The following is a 16,057-nucleotide window of genomic DNA, read 5'->3' on the forward strand; positions in this document are numbered from 1 at the left end:
TAAGATCCCTTGGGTACCATCTAAGGTCCCTCAGGTACCATCTAAGAGCCCTCGGGTACCGTCTAACATCCCTCGGGTACCATCTAAGAGCCCTCGGGTATCATCTAAGGTCCCTCAGGTACCATCTAAAACCCCTTGGGTACCATATAAGATCCCTCGGGTACCATCTAAGGTCCCTCAGGTACCATCTAAGAGCCCTCGGGTACCATCTAAGATCCCTTAGGTAACAGCAACATTTTTTTTTGTCCTGGAGCACTTTTTTGTTGAACTGGCTAATGTCAGTATTCATATGTCGACTGTCAGGCAAATGTGGAGCAGTAATAGTGAAAGTGCCATGGTTTCAGCTTGTTTTGCAACCACAGGACCAGGATGGCTTGCCATCATTGATGGAACAATGAAATCTGGATTTCACCAGGAAATTCTTCAGGAGCATGTCAGGGTATCTTTGCTGTGAACTGAAGCTTAACGGAGAGTGGGTCTCACAGCGAAACAGCAACCCTATATTCTCACAAGTCAGTCTACCAAAGAGTGGTTGAGGCAGGAGGAATTTTGTGTTTTGCAACGGTTGAGTCAGAGTCCAGACCTTAATCCTGCAGAAATGTTGTGGCAGGACCTGACATGGTGAGTTTATGCCAGGAAGCCTACCAACATCCCAGCTAAGCTGAACCAGTTCTGTAGGGACACATAGGCCTAAATTCCTCCACCCCAGCAACAGCCAGAAACACTTGGTCGAAGTCACTGCCCCTGTAGGGGGCAGTTATTTAAAGAAAAGGTTCACATTTTATTTTGACAAAAACATTTATTGTTGGATCATTTTGTTCAACACATTAATGAAAATATGATATTTAGTGGGTTATTTGCTTTGTTGGGTTCTTGTTTTCTGTTTTTATATGAATATGTAATCACACATTAGATCACATTTATTTGAAAATTCAGAAAATTATATTTACCACAGGATGTGTCTAGATCTTCTCATTTACAGTTCCACTTTTTTTTTAACTGACATTACTTTTGTCTTCTTCCTTGCTGTGTATTTTCAGATACTCCAGAAACAGGAGCGTGCACTTTACAGATGGAGCTAAACTCTGCCTGGTGGCTCTATTCTAGGTGCAGAGCTAGGCATCAGTTATCAACAACACTATTTACAAGGTACAGGGCTCAAAAAGGGTCACTTCAGTGAACCAAATGTCCATGAACACACCAGTATCCAGTCCTTCCCCACACACCTGATGACTGTCATACTAAGTAACAGAGAGCAATTTGTTTCCCAAAACGATTCTCTAAATCTTTTGCTTGCAAATATACACGTAGCCTTAAAACATCAAAAATCCATCCATTTGAAAATGCTAAATCGTCCCCAGATGAGTTGCCCAAATCCTCTGTCTTTATACGCATTTAGAAACAGATAAAAAGAACAGCATTGCACGTGTAGCAGGTGTAGCTGCTTAAGGAATTGGCAAAGTCTTGCAAAATGGAACAGAGTATCAAGAAAACCACCTTGGTAAAAAATGATCACATATGTGCACCACCTTAAGGTGCATAACAGCATCCAACTCATATGATCTGCTTATGAGATTTTAATATTTGCTTGCTGGTGCTATCGACACTCTGGCACCATGATGGTCTGGGGAAGAATGCTGAAATTTAAAGCTGTGTGTTACAAGCCTTTAAGTCTTGTCTCCCATTTTAGCTGCACAGCTGGTTGGAGTGTTAAAAGGAGGGTTGTGGAGGGGAGGGTGGAGTGACTTATGTTGTCACATCTCTGCCTGCACGAGCCTCTCACCCCATTAAGTCTCTAATGGTGTGGAGAGGCATGGACAGGCTGGACTTTACCAGACCACTGAGTCCACCCAGTGTCTCCTCATCCGCCACTCCCTCCCAACTCCCTGCACACATCGCCTCCTCGGCAAACGATGTTGGCCGTCGTTAAGAGTTATTACGCGTCTTCATGTTTATGTTAATTAAAGTCTGTGTTGTGGTATAATACATTACTGGTCTGATTCATTATATATTGTTGTTACACTACTTTGTAATAGTGTTAACGGTGGCAACAAATGCATCTTCAGGGGGCTGTACATCTTCGGTGAAATCTGAGCGACTTTGGTGTTTGAAATGTGAAATTTCGAATAATTCTTCGGCAGAGATGCAGGGGGCACTATATCCACACTGTTGTGTCTCCATGCTCAAAAGGACTGCCGTGCCTGACTGACTGAAGTTGAAGCACTAATGTGAAAATACAGTAGACATTTCAGTGCCACCCCTGGTTCTGACGCACACAGACAGTAATGACCTTGGCATTTATACTCATTTTGATAAGTCATCAAGTTCATATCAAAAGAGGTAGCTCAAGTGACATTTAGTTACTTTGAGCTTGCAAAGTATTCATCTCTGAATTCCTAAAAGGTCTGGCTCTTTAAGCAGGTCCAGTATAATTCACTGAAAATGTAGTATTCAGTTGGGTACTGTGAAATGTGAAATTGTTCTGATCAAAAATGTAAAACATTTGGTTTTAAACACCACATGAGACCACACAGCTTTCAACACCTCATTTTATTGTCCCAACATTCAAAAGTACAAATAATTCAAACACAACAGTATATGAAAAAGAAAAAAAAACATTTACAGCAAGATTTTTTTCATATTTTGTTTCCAGTTTCAGAAATGACCTAAACTAGCAAGGATAACATGAAGTCATTCATCGCAGTAATTTGATTAATAATAAGAATAAGGATAATAAGAATAATAATAATCATAATAACAATAATCAATAATTGATAGTTAAGTAATAACATAAGTAGGAGAGACCAGCTTGGTCCAGTGAACATTTTTTCATCTTTTTTGTCTTTAAAGATTTATAGGTTCTCAGATAGGAAACAAACACGTCTTCAGGAGAAAATGATAAATGACAAGAGCCTCGTTCCTCATTTGGCCTTCCCTCCGACACTACTGGCTGCTGGTTTCCTATTGGCAGGCTGCCACTATAAGGCGCTACAGGGGGAGAAAGGGAGCCATAGCGACCAGGGCGCTACCACGGAGACATGGCCCCATGTTCCGAACGCCCTCACCCCCCACCCCCCACACACACACACGCGCACACACACACACACACACACACACACACACACACTCGTACGCAAGCACGCGCTCTGCAAAAAGCTCTTGCTCACAGTCGTACACGAAACCCGCGGAGGGCGATGTCATGAGCAAAGAGGAGGAAGCGATGCAGGACATTTGTTCGTACATCAGAACAACATTCTACTGGGGTCGTTGCATAATTCAAACGCCCGCCCAGGGGTGGGGTTTGAGGAGGGCTGAGCTACCGCCCAGCGGAGGGGGCGGAGCAGAGGATGGACTAATGGTGGAAGTGTAGCTGAAGAGGTGGACGAGTGAGAGTGTGCATGAATGCATCTAAGTAGTTAAAAATTCTCCAACATTCACAGCAGTCCTGTCTCAACATGAGCTGATTCCCTACTCTCAAAGAGCCATTCACTAAATTTACCTCTCAAAATAGACTATATCTTAGAAAATATATAATGGGTGTCATCTATCAAATATCATCTTCTATAGCTATTTTACTTCAACCAGTACAATCAGCGTCAAAGCTTTTTGGAGTTATGATGTCATATGCAAATGGCAGAATTAGTTTAAATCAAGGTAAAATGACACATTGAGTTCTTCATAGGTCCAATGCAATGAATAATTCTAAAACAATGGACATACAGTATAATAATCAAATCGAGGCAGCTGGACCTAAAGTGTGGGATGCGTAAAGACCCACGAGAAACTGTGTTTCACACCCACATTTTTGCATAAAGTTGGATCACAAAGCAACGGTAGTGTGTGGAGGGAGGGCGGAGAGCGGCTTTTAAAACTACACAAACTTATCACAGGTTATATTGAACCAGAACAACTGTTATAACATTCTATTAAGACTAAACTTTATTGAAAAAGATTTAAAGATTTCTGTTTAACAAGACAAGAAAAAAGCAATAGCAAATGTAACTATCGACTAAGTTATGCATAGCGAGTAACTGTTTCTAGTAATAAGGGAAGAGCCTCACCAACCCTCTTGACATTTTTTTAGTTTTTGACTTTTAAACTTTTTTATATTGTAATTTTGATATATTGGTACAAAGCACAAACGTACTAAAATGTCTCAGTGCACAGGACTAATGGAAGAGCTTCTCCCCTAGTCGTTTGTTCCCGTGAGCTCAGAAACACCCCCCTCCCTGTACCAGGATCACACAAAAACACAGACAACAGAACAACAAACAAACAAACAAATAAATAAATAAATAATCCAGATAAATAAATAATTTAATCAATGAAACAGTCAATCAATCAATAAATAAATACATATTTTCAAGAAGCTTTTTGTTCGGTTTCTTTTGCCGCGGCGTTAAAAAAAACAAACAACAACTACAACAACAAAAAAACAAAACAACAACACAAAAACCCCCAAACAAACAAAAAAACCCAAATTAAATCAAATTTTTCTTTTTTTCTTCTTCACAAGCGACATGACAACATAGTAAACAGGATTCCTCACGAGTTTTCTAAGTAACTGAACCATCACTTCATAAAGTTTTCATATGAAAAAAGACAAGCTTGAACAAAAAACAGTGACAACTCAGATAGATATAGATATTGTAAAACAAATGTAGACTATATATCATCTATTTGTACACAACAAAGAAAGACACATTTGTAATAGATCCTCCAGAAACAAATACTAGACTAACAAAACTAGCTAATTATCATTGAATTTTGACAAACGCTGTACACTCAGCAAGTAACCTATATGTCAGCAAGCCAAAGAAAACTCGTTAAGTGATTCTTACAAGGTCCGGATTTACTCATCTGGCATCTCCCAGCACAGACCAGACCATTCTGGACCAGATGGGGGCCGACAACAAACTGAATTAAACGAAAACAGCAGCTCAGTTTAATGCCAACATCGAAGTTTCTTTTTTTTTTTTTTTTTCCTCTAAATAACACACATAACAACAAACTTGGATATTCAAGATATGTGAACCATGTAATATAGCACCTACTGTTGATCTCTAAAGGAAGTACGTCTCAAATGCAATACCACGAAATCAGAGCGAAAGGAATCAGAAGAACGTGTGGTTTCTAAATGGAGAAGTATGGGCATGTATTACTGATATCCCAAAGACCGACGATGGAAAGAAAACGAGTGGAGGATGTGTGGCCTTACTCTGGGCTCTTGACTGCGAGGATGCGTTAGGCCTGGGAAGACCCCTCTCCTACTGGGAATCACTGTTGAACAATTACGTGCTATGAAAAATTACCTGCCTGAATTTGCATCCCTTTGATAAAACCATCCGTCTACAAAACCATTGCCGATGTGGTTCTCCCCGAAAAACAAACAACCTTGTATCCTAAAAAGTACCACGGCAGAACAAACAAGACAAGGAGGCACCTGACCCCTCCCCCAACCCCTAATTAGCCAGTCAAAATATTTTTCTCTTTTTTTCAAATCCAGATTCTTGTAAAAATTCTTCAATAATTATTATTTTAATTATTATTTACAAAAATAGATCTTCTTTCTCTTTATTTTTTCATTTTTTTTTCTAAACGCATTTTCAAGCAAAGAGATTTTCTCTTTGGCAACAGTGTGTGTGTGTGTGTGTGTGTGTGTGTGTTTTTGTTTGTCAACAGGAGTGCTAACCCATCCCTTCCCTCTCCCTGTCTCCTGGTTCCTCGTGAGGAAAGACATGTGTTCTGTTTGCAGTACAAAACAAAACAATGTTAGAAATGTATTCTGCATCAGAGAAAAGGGATGGTGTGTCGTCATCCCTGTCAATTTACTTGGGGGGGGGGGGGGGGGGTTTAATAATATACACCAAAACAAATGAATGAATGATCATCGATTTCTTTATCGTTTCTTTTTTTTTAAAAAGAGCTCCCTCCCATTCTCTTCCCAGGGAGGCGTTATACTAACGACAGTGGATCCGGATCAGAAAGAGAACAAAAAAGAAAAACCTGAATCAAGACCGAGAGTTCAATCGTAAGAAGGACTTTCTCTTCTTTTAAATAAGGGCGGTCTGGTTTTGCTACTGTTTACAGAGAAAAGGAAACCAATAAACAACCACAAGAACTCAAAGGATATACAACAGAATGCCTGTACCAAGTACAGGTCTTCCAAATCATTAATAATTTCTGTTTTCAATTTTGTAATACTTAGGCAACATTGGCTTATAGGTCCAAAGTTATATTATAAGCCATATCCAGTTCTCTTTAGTTGGTTTGTTGGTAGATTTGTTCCTGTTTGGAGTAGGCTAGCTGTGTGGGCTGAGGTGGGTGTTAGTAGTGGTGTTTTTTACGGGGCTACACGAGAGAGGGGAGGGAGTTCAGGACTTGTGGGTCTTGTTGGTCTTGAAGGAGACCTGCAGCACGCGGTCACCCAGCCGGTACCCGTTCAGACTGGCGATTGCCATGGCTGCCTCATCGTAGTTCGTCATGGTGACGAAGCCAAACCCCTTGCACTTGTTGGTGTTGAAGTCGCGGATCACCTTGACGTTGTTGACGGCGCCGAACGGCCCAAAGAGCTGCCAGAGGACGCTCTCGTCCGAGTCCGGGGACAGGTTGTAGACGAAGATGCACCATCCCGTGCCAGTGTGCCCAGGAATGTTCATCCCTACCAGACTGGTCATGCTGTCTATAGTGATGGGAGAAAACCTGAGAGAGCGAGAGAGAGAGACAGACCAACAGACAGAGAGGTTGGGGGTGTGGAGAAAGAAGGGGAGAGAGAGAGAGATAGAGAGAGAGAGAGAGAGAGAGAGAGAGAGAGAGAGAGAGAGAGAGCCATTTTTTAGAGAACTAGCATTTGCAGTGTAGAAGCAAGCAGCACTGAAAAAAAACAAACAAACAAACAAAAAAAACGAGTTAGTGACCCCAGACCTTCGCAATGGTGTAATGCCCATGCCTGTAGAACATGGACGGCACGTTACAACCCCACATTAGCTCTGCGGCCTGCACCGGCTCGCCTCCACCGCAACCCAGTCGCGCATGCCGCCTCCGGTGGGCACTGCCCTCGCACGTCTCCGCCCCCTGCCCATGCTAGCGCCTTTTGAATTGCCCTTGATTCGCGTTTCTGTTCAATATGTGCCGAGCAGTGAAAGGAGGCGCCCGGTGGCTTTTTGTGTGGGACCTGAAAAGGCAGTGCACTAGACTGCGGGTGGGCTGTGCGAGAACGCCACTCAGCCCGGCACCAAGCCGCTTGGCTCCTTTTCTTCACTGTCTTCCTGAGTGGATCTATTGGAGAAGCTAAATTGCAGGAACTCGTCACATTAATGCCTCCCGAATTCATAGGAGAGTTCGAATGCAACTGAGTAAATCTGCTCATTCCTCTCCCCTTTTCTGCTCCTTTTCTTCCTCTTGATGCAGAGATTTGAATGCTCAGTTGACTTCAGTTAATTGCCTTTCCGCTTAAAGGAAATTTCCACTTTAAATAAAAGGTAAATTGGATAAAAGGTTCATTGTGTATGCCTCCTTTCCAGGAATGACTGTAGGCATTATTGGTGGTGCTTTAATTGAGATTTCCGCCTTGCTGAAGACGCGGTGGCTATACCGAAGCTGTTGTCACGTGTATGTGTGTGTGTGTGTGTGTGTGTGTGGGAGATGGGCGCGGCGCTTTCTAGCCTCCTGCCGTGGGCAAACACGCATTCCACCCACAGCCTCGCGCGACTCCCAGCGCCGCGCGCCTGTGATCGATAACGTGGCGCGCGCGGCCGCACCCACCGGACCCCCGCTGCTCGTTCTGCCAAGAATTCCTCAGCCGCTTCATCTGTGCCTTCGCTGCTGCGTCCTGGCACACACACGCCGCGCGTCCGAAACCCCCCACCCCTTTTGTTTCGCGTAGGCCGTGGCTCATTATGCAAACGAGGAGTATAATAGTACATTGGCTCGCTCTGTGCTCGCAACCATCTCATAACTTCAATTACAGCGTGTTTCGGTGTAAATAACGAATCCGGCACCATTACTCATCTCGAAAAATAAGTATGTGTGTGTGGTGTGGTGTGGAGTGGAGGGGAGGGGAGGGGGGGGGGGGGGGGGGTAAATTTGGATGCCAGGCATCTGTGAGAGCGCGAGGGCTGGGTCAGCTCACCGCCGCTCCTACCGCACGCACTACCGTCGCTCCCGCCAAAGCAGGGGAATGCTCGGACAAGGAGTTGCGTAGCAACAAGCGGCTGACCTGCCGTGCCGTGCCGTTCACCTTCGCCCCGCCGCTGCTCACGTCCACGGGACTGCGGGTTTCCCGCCGTTAATTACCTCACCCACTCCCAGCCCTCGAGCTCTGGGAAATGCGCCCCTAAACGCCGCCCCCCCCCCCCCGTGCGGTGGCCCATCCGCTCCCGTAGCACGCGGGCCCTGCTGCTACCCTCACTGATAACCGCGCGCGGTACACAATCAGCACGCTTCGTCTCTCCGTCGCTGCTCACTGTGCTCTCGGCCTTGTTTGCATGTCTCGCTGCGCTGGCTGGCTTCCTCACGCTCACCTCCTGGCTTTAGTAATTATTTATTTTTTCTTCTTTTCCCTTTCCCTCCCCAAACGTCATGTCTGGATACAGCGAAACAAATTAGCTGCAGGTAGAGGGATCGGCGAGTCTGACGCCTGCAACAGTTTCAGTCTGTTGTCTCGATCTTCCAGAGGCAGCCGGTTGTGCTGGTTTTATAAAGTGAGAGAACTGTGAGGAACCCTGGTCTTTCAGCAGGGACAGTCAGCATGGAAAAGGACATCGCGCCGCATCACCACCGGTGCGTCGCCTGTCCGTTTTCCCGTCAAAGACATGCTGAAATGTGCGGCCAGACGCCATAAGCTCCGCCACACATTTGAAACCATCTTGCTACTTGTCCACAAGGGCACAAAAGCAGCAATTAGCGCACGAGCAAAACCCAGGTGATCTGAGGTTGTGCTACCTGCAGCGAAACATGACGCTTCCTGCAGGGATCCAGGAAAACTCTCCCCCTCCGCCTCACTCTCCCCGTCAGCCAAAAATAGGCCAGAACATTAAAGGTACAGGCTGGAATACTGTGTTAAAGTCGGATCATTTAATGAGAATCCATGACCAGTGCTGGTCCCTACAGCGCTTCTGCTGATGCTACAGTGGCTTTTCGGCTGCCACCCAGCCAGGGTTTGTCAAATTGCTATGAAAATGAAAGGGGTCAGCAGCCAGGCTGTGATTGCAGTAACACCTATTAGTGATCTGGAGGATTTACACCTGTATGCATAATCACACCGGGGTGTCTAAAGGCTTCTAGGAGCTTGAAACGGGGGAATTTTCAACTTTGCCTGTACGAAAAGATCCTGAGCTGGGCGGAGTCTGGGTTTGAGCCCCTGAATCCTACAGCAGCCCCACATCAATACAAGAGCAAAACACAGAAAATACCAAACCAGATACAAAACTCAAAATTCTAGTCGTGTCAGAATTAGACAATGCATACTCTACACCAGAAATCATGAAAGAGAATCTTTTTTTGGAAAGACTAAGAGTGGTTGGTGATTTGAAATCAAGTAGAATCAAGTAATAAACAATCAAACTTAAGGGACAGTAAAAAACCTTGAACTTAATTAAATGTAAGTGACTTTTCAGAAAATGAGAGGGTAAAAAAATAGGAACGGGAGAAATCATTTTGTCAACATGGACATCTGGCATTCGGTGAAGTTTAATTACCTCTTAACGCCATAGGCCATATTAAGCAAATTGTCCAGCCTGTGAAGAGAAGGAGGGTTCTGGGGTTAATGCCAGGCAGATGGTCTACTCAGTCAATGGAACTAATGCTACACAGCTCTGCCTCACTGGAGTGAAGGAAGACGCCTATCCAGCGTCGGGCCGTTACACTGTTAAGCCCCACCAGACACCTTGCAGAGTCAATTGCTAAGCTAGCAGTGCATGAGGCTAGCAACGGTGCTACCGCTAACCTGGAGGTGCCATCCACTGCCTGCCGGGAGCTTGACCGCCTCTGAGCTGTCGCTAGTGTGGCCTAGAGCTAAGTGAAGGAGCATTGAGTCGTAAGAGTGTAGCAGTGTCTGACTTCAGACTCGGTCTTTGCTTGCTATATTGGTGACATAATGGATATTACCTGCCTTAAATGTTTTGCTTTAATGTATCATTAAATTGCTTGGTCTTTTTAGATCTAAACGATTTTTTGAAGAGGTTGTCTTAATGCTATCAAAGGCTAATGAAAACGGGCTTTTATGAATCGGAGAGCAGGTGAGCTCTGAAATTAATGTCTGAATTTTATAAGACACTTTTGGTGGTCGGTAGTTCGGTGATGAAATTCAATCTCACACTGCAACTGAATGATGAGTGCATCTTTTTTTATCCTGAGTTCTGTCATTGTAATGGTTTTGTGTTTGTGACAGATGGTTGCAGACTGATTTTAGGGACTGGGGGCACAGGGACTTTATCAATATCAAACAATTAGCTATCAAAGAATGAATTCATGCCATGCGGAAGATCGTGTACAGATGATATGCTGGCGGTATGAATGAAACTGTCTCCAGGGTTTTGCACCTTTCAGCGCAAAAGAAAAGTTTAATAATTTGATATGACACTTGAATGAAGTTTGAGGCAGAATGTAATAGAACATTAAATAGAGGTATCCTCTCTCTCTCCGCCGTTCTTTCTCTCTCTTTCTCTGTCTCTCTCTCTCTCTCCTCAGTCTCTTCATTAGCCTCGGTGACCTGCTGGGCCGGTGCATTAGTCTCTCATCCTCATCAGTCACTCTCGTTTTGGGTTCCTGCCTGTTTGGCCACTCTGCGGCCTCCATCCCTCACATAGCCTGCCCCGTCTCACGTGCTATTAAGCTGCCTCAGGATGGCCGACAAGGCTAATTAACGGTTTCCCATAATTCATACCAAACTTTTCCTGACATATCTAACATGCACACACACACACGCACACACACGCACACACACACACACACACACACACACACACACACACACACACACACACACACACACACACACAAAAGAAGGCTTCACAACAAAACGAAAACACATTCAATGCTCAGTCATTAAGGCAACAATTAGCCAATTAGCCAGGCAGGTTGTGCCATGGGTAAATTAATCTATTGCAGTGGGGTCTAATAAGGTGCAAGAGTGTTCTTCTGTGTACGAGACATCTGAAGGCTTCTCTGCGTCTGAGCCAGGTCCAGCTGGGCCTATGGCTTTAAACACTGTCCCCAAACAAGCCTATCACAATGCCACCTTTGTGTGGCCATGTAATTCATGCAAATGCGAGACATCCTTTTCACATCTATTCAGTTCTAAGTGTGCTGTATGAGGGATTAATTACTGATTACTGTCATTAGCAATGCAGTGCAGCTGTAAGCGCCATGCGCAACTTGTTTGTGTTAATGCGCAATCCTGTGTGCTTGGATGTCACAACTCAAAAGAATATGAATGCAGAAGAAAAAAAAACCATGTAAATGGAATTTGACCAAACGGGTGAGAGTTCAACATTACTACTGATTCCCACTGGCTTTGTACCATTCCGAACGCCTTACTGTGTACTGATGTTAGCTTGCTTGGGCTGATGATGGGTACTGGTGAAATGGAGGCGAGATGAAGGAGCACAGTGTAAGGGAAACAGAATCACCATGGCGACATTGTGAACGACAGAACCCCACTGTCTCTTATAAACAGTCCTTCACTCTTTTTTTTCATGTCCTTTTCTTTTCCGAATGGTGGGGGTGGGGGGGACGACTAGGCTTAAGGGTTAGCTAGCATATCTCGCTCCTTAGGCAGCATAGGTAGGTGACTATACACTTGATTCCAAGCTTTTTTGCCTTTCTAATATTTGGGGGAAGCATCAGTTTGAAATTCAGGTGCACGAATCGTGGCTTGAATCAGAATGCGGCTGGCGTGTGGCAAAGATCACCGGTGTGGCAGCCAGGCTGGCTGTCTTTACCTGAACCTCTGGGCTTGGTGGTGCAGGGGGCCGGGGTAGCGGCGATTGGGCGACTGATAAAGCTGCGAGAGCAGCGCCTGGCTGGTCTTCTGGCTGGGGTTGTTGGCGAACTTCACCGTGATGGGCTCGGCGGCGCCGGAGGGCTTCTGTCCGTTCAGGCCCTTGATGGCCTCCTCGGCTTCTATCCTCTTATCAAAGCGAATGAATCCCACGCCACGCGAGCCACCTGGGAGCACCAGGCATGGCACAAAGGAGAGAGGGAGAGAGAGAGAGAGAGAGAGAGAGAGAGAGAGAGAGAGAGAGAGAGAGACTACATTTATTTACAGGAATGTATTTCACACAAAGTAGCACATGTACCGGTGTCCATCCTTTTATGAAGCCCTCATAGCGACCCTTTCCCTCTTACTTAGACACACACACACACACACACACACACACACACACACACACACACACACACACACATAGGCACACACCCTTCCACCCACACACATATTTATTGGATCCATTTCCTTAATGTAGAGACAGAGAAATCCATACATTTGACTTGATGTTGGAAATGGCGGATGACGGTGAGGTGCAGTCCATGTGCCATGGCTGCTAGTGCTGCTGTCACATTATGCAAATGGAAAGCGAGGAAGCAGGGAGATTTCATTGGCCGCCTGCATTCCGGCGTTGTCAGGCAGACATGTAATTTGTTTTCCTTTCTTCATGAGAGAATGGAGATATTGTATAGGGGTTCTGCTGCCTGCTGGTGTGGAAATGGAGTGTGTGTGTGGGTGTGTGTGTCTGTGTGTGTGTGTGTAGGGGACAGTGATTGTTCCCAGTACTGTGTGAGTGTATCGTGTCCTGTTCCGTCTCATGCTGTGAGGCTTGCATAAGCTGACAGCCGCACGCTACCGCGTGGCACACTACGCGCTGGTGACATTTCTGTGGTTTCCTAGGCAATGTTTTTGACCGCCACCTGAAAGTAACATTTAAAAGAGCCTGGCTGGCTGGGAGGCCTTTTGTCGGGCTGTTTTTAATGAGACGGTTCCTACAGCTCCAGGGAGGTGAGCAGGGAGACGACTCGTCTGGAGGACCATTTGCATAATACACTCTGTGTGTATGTGTGGGGCAGGTATTTCACAGTTTGTGGGGACCAAGTGTCCTCAGGATGATAGAAAATCTTGACAATTTTGATACCGTGAGAACGTCAGGTAGCTTTTGTTTGAAAATCTATAAGATCCAGAAGATCTAAAATCTTTTGGTTACTGAGGTTAAGGGTTAAGGGTTAAGGATTAGATGTAAGCTTTACATTATTTAGCTACAGTCATACACAATGGCAGTATCCCATAATGGCGGTAATAAAAGGCCATGTGTGTATACGCTTTAGTGTTTGAGAAAGAGTAACAGTGTATGTATGTGTCTAGGCTTTACACACTTACACACAATTTTTATACTGTCACTTCAACCTGCATGGTTGTGCCTCAGTCTTATTGACAGGGTCTGTTTTGGGGCTCTGCGGTGCTTTACTGTTACTGCTGTCTTGCTATTCAAATCAGATGCTTTTGATATATGCAGTTCTTGGAGCAAACATTTGTGCACAGTCTCTTCAGTGCAACAAGCTTTCATTCAGCCTGCCTCTGCATTTCACACACACACACACACACACACACAGACGCGCACACTCCATCTCTCTATTGCTCGTTTTTCCACTGTGCCAGCATCACCCCTGACAGCTTTTCCCAGCCTTCCCACAACCTGTTCGCTTTAATTAGTCTGACAGAAGGAAAGGCAGAAATAAAGCGAGAACATGCATTATTCTGCACAGTTTAGGATGCACGCTTAGGCGCTCTCCTCTCTGCAGAGTGAAACCTAGGTCATCGCAGAATGCTTAGAAAGTAGAACAGAGAGAAGATGGCCTAACACTTCTCGCTCTCTCTCTTTCTCTCTCTCTGTCTAACTTGTCCCCTCTCTCCCCCTCTCTGAGAAGTTTGACATACTACAGATCCAGGACATACCACAGTTCCAGGACCACAAAAATATGGAAACTGTAACATGAAGGCCAGCAAAGGTCACTGTCTAAGTGAAATATATATTTTTTTAAGTTTAACTGAAAAAAACATCTCTGCCCTGCTTTATTTCTGTGAGTGCGCTGGCGCGTTTATGTTACCTGTGTGTGCAAGTGTCTCTGCACGAGTGAGGCAGACGACCAGTCCAGGCAGAGGTCAAAGGTCAAGGCCACTCATCACACGTGAGCAGGCGAGAGCTCCCGGGCCTGCCGGACAGGGAAGCTCAGGCCATTGCCTCCGGCACCAGAACGGGTTCTATTCCTCATGTTTTCTGCTCTTTTCTGCTCTGTATCACACTGGATCCAGGACTTTTTGGACTACCGTCTGGGAATGTGCCACTGTAAGAGGCGGGCGGGCCTGTCTATTTTTCAATCGGACAGACCAGCGAGTGTAGTGCTCAACCTACTGTAATGGAATCGTGATGAGACCCAGTTTTGCTCTGCTGGGAATAGCACTGACCACCATCATTATGGCAGCCAACCGTCTGCCAGCCTGCGTAACATGGCTAAAATCAGACCCTGAAAGAAAAGTCCTGTTACTCCATAGTTTTCAGAACGAACACCTTAATATTGCCTGTGCTTTTTCTCATCCACTTGTTTCCCCAACATTACCATAATGGGCTCGAGACCGTGCTTTATTTTTTAGTTTAGTGTGTGCAAACAAAGCCAGCGGCTGGGCTCGAACCGGAGACGCGGGCGCAACTGGAGACGCCGGCATTTATCAGCTGCCCAGCAGAGTTGGGGTCCCAATGTGGTGGTTGGCGGCACTATTCTCATTGTAATCACTCCATGCCTTACGTAACTTCCTACCTGTGCTTATCTGAGCGCAGCACATGCGTCGCGTGAGAATAGCTGGTTTAATAATAACTCAGACACACAGAGAGCCAACACGCCGCGACAGCACCAAGAAATGGCTGTGGCCAACCTGACAAAGTGCTTTCCACTGCACGCCCACTGCTGCGAGGTGGGGGGGGGGGAGAGAGAGAAAGAGAGAGAGAGAGAGAGAGAGAGAGAGAGAGAGAGAGAGAGAGAGAGAGAGAGAGAGAGAGAGAGAAAAATGAAAATGAAAAATCCTCTGGGAACAGAGAGATCTGAAGCCTCGGCAGTTAATGAAAGCTTTCTCTCCTTTCTGAACTTCAGCACGTCGCTACCGTCTCGCATTTACGCACTTTTAAGTGTCTCTGCCAAGCGTATGGAACATTTATTAAGCAAGTGTGCTGAATCCACTGTGAAGGGGGAAAAAGCGCACACTCTGTGCTTTTTCATGAGCTTAATCAGGATGAGGAGTGGAAAACGACCTTGTTTTATGGAACTTTAGCCGCTGCTGCTACAGATGGTATTTGAAAAAGCCTCGGTAAGGAGCACTTTGAAGCAGAGAGCTGCATTATTATCATTATTATGTTTCCACTATGTATAAGAAGAAATCTATCTGTTTACCCTTTATGTAATGCAAGCCCAGTCTAGCAAAGCAGTATCCATAGGTTGTGTCCAATTTATCATCAGATTTCATGTTTTAATATTTATGTTTCTACACACATAATTACATAGCTTGGATGTTTTGTATTAAATCTCCACTCGTAAGACAGCAGCATGACAAAAGGTATGATCATATAGTGCAGATCATTATAAAAACTCGGGAAAAGAGAAGGCCGGAGTGTTTTAGAAGAGAGGCGCCAGCAGCCATGGGGAGACTGATTTCCCATTAGGAGCAGCTGCTGGTAAGAGCTGGCGCTCTGGATCAATTGTATTTGCTCTCATTGATGAGAGACATGGATTGAGTGCTCTGCGCAAGGCTCAAGAGCTGCTCTGAATATTTAACTGCTGATCAAAGCCGCGCACACATCACACTTCCCTCCCGGTAATGGCGGGTTAAAGTGGGTCCGGAGTGGAGTGGGTCGAATGCACGATCTAATGACCCGCCCCCGCGCCACCCGAAAAGAGTTACACTGCAATTTTGTCCTGTGGTTTTTAGACAAACTCAGTTTGGACTTCCGAACAGTCCGTCGTCAGGCTTTACATTCTTTGCCGACTACAGACCCTACCAGAGACGGTGGCAAGGAAA

The 16,057-nt window shown here is 45.3% G+C and overlaps 1 protein-coding gene across 7 annotated transcripts in view; it reads right to left on the minus strand.

The window, feature by feature from the left end:
- Window positions 1–2,531: 2,531 nt before the first annotated feature.
- Window positions 2,532–16,057, minus strand: part of elavl4 (ELAV like neuron-specific RNA binding protein 4) — a 71,083-nt gene continuing 57,557 nt past the window's right edge. For 6 of the 7 annotated variants that reach the window (XM_081707461.1, XM_081707464.1, XM_081707463.1 and 3 more), the window contains 3 exons: window positions 11,943–12,168; window positions 9,699–9,737; window positions 2,532–6,702 (listed from right to left, as the gene is read on the minus strand). In XM_081707461.1, the coding sequence (XP_081563587.1) occupies window positions 6,375–6,702; window positions 9,699–9,737; window positions 11,943–12,168 (593 nt within the window). In that variant the 3' untranslated portion in view covers window positions 2,532–6,374. The remainder of the gene's footprint in view (window positions 6,703–9,698; window positions 9,738–11,942; window positions 12,169–16,057) is intronic. The other variant, XM_027001396.3, reaches the window with a different exon arrangement.

The sequence above is a fragment of the Electrophorus electricus genome, chromosome 25 (assembly GCF_041902795.1).
Source record: "Electrophorus electricus isolate QZ-2024a chromosome 25, ASM4190279v1, whole genome shotgun sequence".
NCBI lineage: Eukaryota > Metazoa > Chordata > Actinopteri > Gymnotiformes > Gymnotidae > Electrophorus > Electrophorus electricus.